Source organism: Papaver somniferum, chromosome 1 (assembly GCF_003573695.1).
Source record: "Papaver somniferum cultivar HN1 chromosome 1, ASM357369v1, whole genome shotgun sequence".
In the NCBI taxonomy this organism is placed as follows: Eukaryota; Viridiplantae; Streptophyta; class Magnoliopsida; order Ranunculales; family Papaveraceae; genus Papaver; species Papaver somniferum.
Genome location: NC_039358.1, coordinates 239860181 through 239868547, shown reverse-complemented (window position 1 = coordinate 239868547; position 8367 = coordinate 239860181). Strand labels below are relative to the sequence as shown.

At 36.5% G+C, this 8367-nt stretch overlaps 2 protein-coding genes across 4 annotated transcripts; one reads left to right on the top strand and one right to left on the bottom strand.

The window, feature by feature from the left end:
- Nucleotides 1-13: 13 nt before the first annotated feature.
- Nucleotides 14-1743, bottom strand: LOC113321319 (F-box/kelch-repeat protein At3g06240-like). Its single transcript, XM_026569216.1, has 2 exons — nt 1602-1743; nt 14-1292 (listed from the first exon to the last, which is right to left on the bottom strand). Exon 2 carries the CDS (start codon nt 1242-1244, stop codon nt 183-185), a length of 1062 nt encoding a protein of 353 aa, XP_026425001.1. The 5' UTR covers nt 1245-1292; nt 1602-1743; the 3' UTR covers nt 14-182.
- A 3444-nt stretch (nt 1744-5187) lies between these two features.
- LOC113321289 lies at nt 5188-8104 on the top strand. 3 transcript variants are annotated; one of them, XM_026569199.1, is made up of 6 exons: nt 5188-5674; nt 6222-6359; nt 6679-6802; nt 6941-7288; nt 7375-7622; nt 7715-8104. In XM_026569199.1, the coding sequence occupies exons 1-6, from the start codon at nt 5237-5239 to the stop codon at nt 7970-7972; spliced, it is 1554 nt and encodes a 517-aa protein (XP_026424984.1). In that variant the 5' UTR covers nt 5188-5236; the 3' UTR covers nt 7973-8104. The 3 variants fall into 3 exon arrangements, with proteins under 3 accessions (XP_026424984.1, XP_026424974.1, XP_026424977.1); XM_026569189.1 differs by having other exon boundaries at nt 7348-7622; XM_026569192.1 differs by having other exon boundaries at nt 5189-5674; nt 7366-7622.
- Nucleotides 8105-8367: the final 263 nt, after the last annotated feature.

Sequence of the window (8367 nt, the reverse complement as noted above, 5' to 3'; positions counted from 1 at the left end):
TGCCCAAAAGAAGTAAACCATGACAACTAGTAAACTCTACACGGGGTTTCAGTTTCTTATAAATATCTTGGTTTACAATCGAACTGAAAATACAAATCTGCAAAAAAAAAAACAAACAAACAAAAACAATAACAATTGAAGATGTCATGTCCCTTTTCGCAGAGTGATCCCATGGACTCTTTTCAGGCCATAGCTCTTCTTTTCTTGTTTCCTCTTTCCTTCTGCTGTTTTTTCTTTCCACCTGTTTCCTCCATGTCTGCTGTCAACGAAACAAGGCTATTGACGTGACGGATTGCTCGAGTGGTGGAATATTCTGACAGCATGGAATCATCCATGAGTTTCTTCAAAGTCTCATCAAGCTTTTTCAAAGTTTTTGTTACAGGGTCATAGCAGGAGAGAACAACATTGTACCACAACAAACCTTTGTTGAGCCCGAATGGCTCAAACCAGCTGTAGTCTTCCCATTCTAGTCTAAAAATCGTACGCCAAGTGGAAACAAACCTGCGACGCGTCTCCCTAAAACTCGACTCCCATATCGTAACATGCTTGCTCGGAAACACTTCTAGAACACACAAATTCCCTCCCAATTCCATGAGTTCAACATGGTTAGTGTCACAGAGTTCCGCAGGTATTCCTGAGAGCAACTCAAACCTCTCATTTTCCAAATCAAAAGTGACAATCATAGTTTCTACACTCTCTATCCAGTGAAGAGCTCCTCTTGCAAAAACACCCACTGACGGTAGAACATTACTAGGGAGGGACAAGGCTTGGTTTCCTATACTAAACTTGTGTTTCGACAAAACACCACCCTGGAGGGTATACACGTACACCATTCTGCTCATAATTCTAACGACCTTGTACTCCTTGCTTGAAGGATTGTAACCGAATCCAATACCCTGCTCTGTGTCAGGATTTTCGACCCATTTGCTAATAACCGGAAGTTGAATTTGCTCTCCAGTGACGGGATTGCAAATATAGACTTTCCTTTCAGATGTCCTTTTACGGATGTGACTGGCATAACATACTAAACCCTTACAAGAACCAACAATGAAAGTTCTCAAGTAGCATGTCGATGGCATGATTATACGTTGATCTAACTTTGTAAGTGTTCCGAGACTGCTTATTCGCTCATCCTCATGATTACTGCTACTAAACTTATCATCATCATTTTGTTCCGAAAAGTAGATTTCTGCCTCCAGTTTATTACTCGTCATTTTGTGTGAAACCATGTAAAGTAAACCCATCTTGGGTTTAGGTAACAAATTTCGCAAAGTTGTGCATACTTCTCTACACTGTAATTTTGAGACCACAGGCAATCTAGTAAGTACGTTTTCTGTGATTTCTAAAGGTAATTTCTCCATTGATTTCTTTCCTTTTTACAACAAATGAAAAATTACCCCCACTTTTCTGCAGAAATCCACTACGAAAACCCTAACACTATAAATATAAACTGATTACCCAAAATCGCCAAACCATAATATCAGTTCAAATTCAACAGATAACAAGAACCCTAACACTGATTCAACTACTGCATCACTAATAAAATAGGGAACAAAATTCAGTGCCCTAATTTAAACCAACCAAAAGATTAAATCACTTACTTGTTTTTCCTCATACCATCTTCTTCAATTATCTTCAGAATTGAACAAACCTTTCCACGAAATTTCCAAAAAAATTAGATTCGATTGTACCTAAAATTTTCCTGCAAGTAGAAAAATAGATAAAAATTTCCCTTTCACAATGGTCGAATCTCTCACCTTAATTCTCCGAGTCCTTGCCCTTTTAGTCAAACTATCTAACGGCTCTAACTGAGTGGCAAACATGTAATTATTTTAGAAAGTTAGTTTAGTTCTCGTAACGGTTAACCTAGAGTGTGGTTGTTTTTTGTTGACTTGTCTGCATCTGACTCGGCCGCTGATCGGCTCGAGTAAGATATCAGACAATCTTTTTTTTTGATCTTCAGTCAGATCCAATGCAGTTAATATCAGATATTAATTTGTCACGGTCGGGACCGATACACTAGTACAACTTTGTATCAGGAATATTATTGTCGGTGTAATATAATTTCCAAAATTTATACCTAGAAATTTTATACCAAATATTTTTCACACACATACAATTTTCACACATAGGCAATATCCCTACAATATTGGTTCTGAACCGGTAATATCGACAATAAATCAGTCATATCGGTGTATAAAGGCCGAGATTATCGACCATATTTTGTATCGCTGATATAGTGGTTTTCGTCTCGCTCAAGTGCCGAAAATGATAATATCGACAATATATCGGTCGTATCTACCGAGATCGACTACATTGGTCAGATCTAACCCCTAATTCGGACCCATTTGAGTCAAGGAATAAAATGCTACTGATTCACGGGACCAAGTCGTTGACTCACATATGTTTAAGTCAAATGAGTCAGATCTGACTAAGAGAAAAATATATGGAGCCAGATCCATATGAAACAGGTGATAATGATATCAATCAGTTCTAGACGTGTTAGATGCAGACAACTCAAATGAGTCAGGAAAAACAAATAAGGTGCTAGATGAGTAACATGTCCAAACACTAAATTATGGGGCCCTCCGGGCATAGTCAGTGAAGCACAATGATAGCACTATATTGTAGGATCAATGAAGCACAATGTTGGTGCTACAATATAGGGTCAATGGCCGAGCAATGAAGCATATTGGATGACACAATAATTCTCTATCGAGGAGGGAAAAACAATACCAATAATACGACTGGTGTTGGGTGGAGAAACATAAGAAGTAATGATTACTCAATATATACAACTCCACATGTAAACGGTGTTGTTTCTTTCAAACCGATAATGGAGGAAGGACGTGGAAAGAAAATAAAAATTCATGAACATCATAATAGAAAAATAAAAACATACTGGTCTATCTTCAACTGTTATCTTTATTTAGGTCAAATTAAGATATATCCCTGTTGTTTGTTGGCTTTTCTTATGCACCCCGATTTTTTTGAATATTATAAATGTATTCATGTTTTGACTTGGTCCCACTGTTTTTCTGTGAAGAAAAAAATGAATTCAATCCATTTAGGTTCAAGATGAAAATTATCTCAGATATTAAAAAACCATGTTTACCCATGAACCACATCTCCTTGATCAGGAGGGTAATTATTCAACGATCCTAAGACTGGTTCGACGAACATGAAAGCAGCGGAACGATGTTGAACCGGGCTCAATGAACCTGAAAAGTGTTATAGAATTTTCCGCCAACTAAAAACCACAAGACACTCGGGAATGATGTAACAAATTCTTTGTGAATAATGTAACGAACCTGAAAATGATCAAACAATCTTGAACCGAGCTCGACAAACCCGAAAAATAAAGCTGAAAGTTATTAAAGCAACGAGTAAAGAATAAATAAGTAAACTATAGTGAAACTTAACTAGTATGGATGGAGAAGTTGACGACTGCAATATATTTGTAAATGTAAAAAAAGAAAACAAGGTCTTTTGTCTTGCGGGTTTAAGAACAAGTGTGCATCTGCATATATTTTATATTTTATTTATTTTTCTGATGTGAGTTCAATTTTAACCTAAGATATATTCTTGAGAAATGAACTCAAGAGTTTAATTACTTCTCATAGGATCCCATTAGGCCTCTATTGAATTCTCTAAGACAATGTGATGTTCTTCCTTCAAGTAACTTTAATATTCCATTTTTTCGAGGAATAAGAGGAATATCAAAGTCATCATAACTCATTTCCATGGTTATATCACCAAGATAACATTACTGCTCTGACTAATCAAATATATAGGTAATTCTTAGTCGATCATAGTATTTATAATGCAATTCTCCTGAATTAAATGCATTCATTACACATTACATGCCAAAAGTTGAACCCTACATTTTTATGTTATTTACACATTCAGGATTGAACCAAAATAAGTTATGAGCACTACTACTAAGTACCTAGCTAGATCCAATTTTTACTTCTTCGGAGATTTAGAAGCAACAGATTTTCCTGGAAGAACACCACCACTAGCAATTGTAACGCCTGCAAGTAATTTCCCCAATTCTTCGTCATTCCTAATTGCTAAACATAAATGTCTTGGGATAATTCTCGATTTCTTGTTGTCTCTTGCAGCATTTCCGGCTAATTCCAATACCTAAAAACCCAATTAAACAAAAAATACACAAAAATCAGAATCAAAATCAAAATCCATTGAAAACCCAGATTCAAAATGAAGAAGAAAAACATTGAAAACCCGTAATTCTTAGGTTTTTATCAGAGTTCATTTCTGGAATGAACACTTTTTTTTTAGGTTTTTATCAGGAGTTCATTTCTGGAATGAACTCTTTTTTTTTTAGGTTTTTATTAGGAGTTCATTTCTGGAATGCACTCTGCTTTTTAGGTTTTTATCATGAGTTCATTTATGGAATGAACTCTGTTTTTTTAGGTTTTATCAGGAGTTCATTTCTGGAATGAACTCTGGTTTATATAGATTTTTATTAGGAGTTCATTTCTGGAATGAACCCTGGTATATATAGGTTTTTATCAGGAGTTCATTTCTGGAATGAACTCCTGATAAAAGGTGATTTCTGAAAAAATAAGTCGAAATTAACATGAGATCATTTTGACGAATGAACTGCTACAAAAAATAAGTAGAAATTAACACGGAAGGGTACTTTGGTCCATTTAATATTTTTAAATATTTATGGACCAAACAGACATGGGACCACCTAAAAAATGACCAAACAATATTTTTCCCTTAATTTGGGGGTAAATTAGATTTTTTGTGAAAATTGACACCCCATAGCCGTTTGATATAGTTGGGAGAGAAATTTGATAGACCCCAAATAAGTGGACTAAACCCCAAACTAGCCAGAATTTAAAATAGGAAGATGCCAAATAATATGAGAATGCGTAAGGTCTAATAATAATTTTTATATTTTAAAAAATATATATACCTTAGGAAATTTTTTGAGAAAACTTGCATAAACAGGCTTTGGGAGCATACTTACATAAACAGAATTTGGGGGCAGTTGCCCCGATATATCTATATCCGGGTTCGCCACCGGCTTGTGGGTCAAACAAAAGACTCAAAACAGGACTTACCATGAAGCAGCCATCTCACTCACGAGTCATGACTGTACCAAACTTTAATAATGATGCACTAGTATATTCCCACTAAACCACATATATTCTTTATTGCTTGACTTTTACTTTACTTTTGATATTCCGAGCCTGCAACTACAATGGATTCTCAAGAAATGATGAAAACAATAGAACCTCAAGAAATCCATTTAGTATCAACCACAACAGATGATTCAGAAGAATACAACTTATTACTCTGGGCATTAAATCATTCTTCAATAGTTGGTTTAGATGCTGAATGGGCATGTTCTAATGAAACCATAAAATATACTTTCCCAACTGTTGCTCTTCTTCAAATAGCTTGTAGAATCAATGATGAATACTTAGAGGATGGAGATTCACCGAACAAAATCTTGGTTTTCTTAGTTGATCTTCAAGAGATTATTAGACTTTCCTCTACCCTTACTTCAATTTATCAACTTCTTAAGGATTTGTTTGTATCACCTCATGTATTGAAACTTGGTTTTTCATTTAAACAAGATTTTACTTACTTGTCTTCTACTTTTGCATCTCATGGTTGCCCTCCTGGATTTGATAAGGTACACGTCTCTTTACCTTTTGGAATTGGGAATTTAGTGATTGTTCTTTGAAATACTATGTATGTTTGAAATGTGCAAGTATTGTGTTTGAAGAAATGCCTAATTGAGCATATTTTGTACACATTTGGTAATTTTGTCACTCTAGTTACAGTGCAGTAAGATGGCACAAGACCTAGTACAGGTATGACTAAAGAATGTATTGGAAACCATGTATTGTAAAATGTATAGCACTGGAAGGAGTTTGAGTTTCGCTGAGGTTTGATTGTTGCTGTGCTAGCATTATAAGACACCAATTGTTTGTTGCTGTTGCCATAGGGTGATATGATCTTACCAAACTCTGTTGAAGCGGTGTATTATAGGAAGTTGTGCTTAGCACATGCTTGCGGCTAAACCTTTAAATATAAAGATCTAAACCAAATCATTAGGTTCTAGCTGCAGGCGCGTGCCACTCCATTAGTAGCTGAATCGTGTAAAGCTTGTTTGTTTGATTGGGTATCAACTTGTGTAAAGCTTGTTTGTTTGATTGGGATTTCAACATGTGGTTCAGCTAGCACCATTCGTAGATATTTCAACTCTATATCATGAAGGCCAGCTACAACAGAAGCAACCAGGAGAAGATGTTTCTAAGAATTTGAAAGGCTTGGCAACTGTATGCAAAGAAGTGATTGGTGTTACTCTTTCCAAGGTTTGGTTTTGGTGTAGGTACTTTTTCTTTTTGTGTGTGTGCTAAATTCTTTCTAATTAAAAAATGATTAACCCACGGAAAGAAATCTCTAAACTTTCCCATGGATAAATCTGGTTGTTGACTGTGAAAGCCGAGACCCAATGGGACATGGTTTTCACAGTGAACTTAGAGTCACATCTTTAAGGGGTTCCTACCGAAAAAATCTCGGAGATTCTTTTGTTGGACATAGAAAGACGCCTTTTCATATGTTGTGCCAAAGTGGTTAAATGTTTGTTATTCTTAGTTGTGATCCCAACCTCTGGATAAATACCTACACCAGGAACTTCAATGTAGCGACTGGTCATTCCGCCCTCTCACAGAAGATCAAAAAACATATGCTGCTGTGGATGCACAGTGCTTACTGGAAATCTTTGATGTTTTTGAGGAAAAGGTTCTTATAGAAGGTAGTTGTTGTTTAATGTTGTATTTAATATCCTTTTAGCTATATACAGTAGTACATCTATTACACGTCAAATTATAAGAACTGTCAAATGCATCAAGGAGTGAAATTTCTGCAGCTGAATTAACTCTTTTTGCTGCAGAATCCTCTAATTTCAACGCCTCATGCATAAAGACTGCTCCGCCAAGAATTTCTCTATTGAACATTATAGGAAGATACGGCGAAAGAATTTTTCTGAAGCATTTCGATAGAAAACCGAAAACCCCTAAACAACCACCTCAACCATTTAGTAAAAAAACTAGGAAGAAGATGCAAAAGTTAGCTGCACCGCATAAGATTCGCAAACCTTTCACCTCAGCGGATACAACTAAGGAAGCTAAACTCATTGAAGGTTGCGGTCATTTGCAAGAAGCTAAACTCATTGAAAGTCACAGTGATTTGCAAGGGCCTCCACCAGGATATTCTTCGTTAGTTATTCTTGCTCCACCAGGTAAGATTCTCAAACCTATCACCTGGATGATGTAACTGTGGAAACTAAACTGATTGTAGGTTTTGGTTATTTGCAAGGTCCACCAGAGGATTCGTCATTGATTACTCTTAGTACTCCACCTCAGCAGTTGAGTAAGAAATTAAGGAAAAAGAAGAAGATGCAAAACTTAGCTCCATCGCATGAGATTGTCAGACCTACCACCTCAGCAACTTCAAATGAGAATGCTAAACTGATTCAAGGTTTTGGTGGTTCACAAGGGCCTGTACCAGGGGATTCGTCAATAATTATTTCTTGTTGTGATGGTGGGGGTGATGGGTGTGCAAACGCTGTGATGGTAAGCCAATTCTTGATTCTCGTTGTTGCATCAATTATTCTTACTGCCCCTCGTCTCCTTCTCTTACTATAAAATATTTTGCATTTTCCCAGCCTCAAGCTAATGTTGCTAGAAGTATTCCAAATCGTGGTGGTCACTGCTCCACCATGGACCCTGTAGTCTGCCAACTTTGTGGTAAGCCTTCTCATACCGCTTCTGATTGCTACAAACGCTTTAATAAGGGTTTCAAACCACAAAAACCGCGATGGATAAAGAAAGGGAGGACACAGTCTGCATGTTCTCAACCTCCTTGGGCACCCGTTGTGTCTGTCACACATCCTTCCTCTACTGTTTTTGAGTGTGTGATTTGACTAGTGAGGCCGAAGTTATACCAAGTTCTTAGTCAAATTTCTGTGTACTTGGGATCCGAAGCTATATTTTGTGGTTATATGTAATGAACTTTATTCCAAATCTGTACAATTGAAACCTCAGCATTCTCTAGATTTTCTGGATAGATTTCACTCTAAACTCTCAAGAGGCGGTCATACTTGTCCTCTAAGATCCCTGAAAGGTTTACGTGCAGTTGCAGGTCTTTCAAACACAAAAATGATGAACAACTCAAGTGTAAAGAACATTAATCAGTGTGTTGTTACTCATCCAATAGAAATGATGAACAACTCAAAGTGTGAAATGTCGTATTCACGTGAAAAAAATTACACTCTCCATGTTTGGATATATTATTGAATCATTGTTAGTTAGAGAGTGT

What these genes read in the sequence shown, in the direction of transcription:
- LOC113321289 (XM_026569189.1), top strand. Translation starts at nt 5,237, where the DNA reads ATGGATTCTCAAGAAATGATGAAAACAATAGAACCTCAAGAAATCCAT. An exon ending in GCCCTCCTGGATTTGATAAG is followed by an intron (nt 5,675 to 6,221) that starts GTACACGTCTCT and finishes CATGTGGTTCAG; the next exon opens with CTAGCACCATTCGTAGATAT. An exon ending in GGTGTGCAAACGCTGTGATG is followed by an intron (nt 7,623 to 7,714) that starts GTAAGCCAATTC and finishes GCATTTTCCCAG; the next exon opens with CCTCAAGCTAATGTTGCTAG.
- LOC113321319 (XM_026569216.1), bottom strand. Translation starts at nt 1,244, where the DNA reads ATGGGTTTACTTTACATGGTTTCACACAAAATGACGAGTAATAAACTG.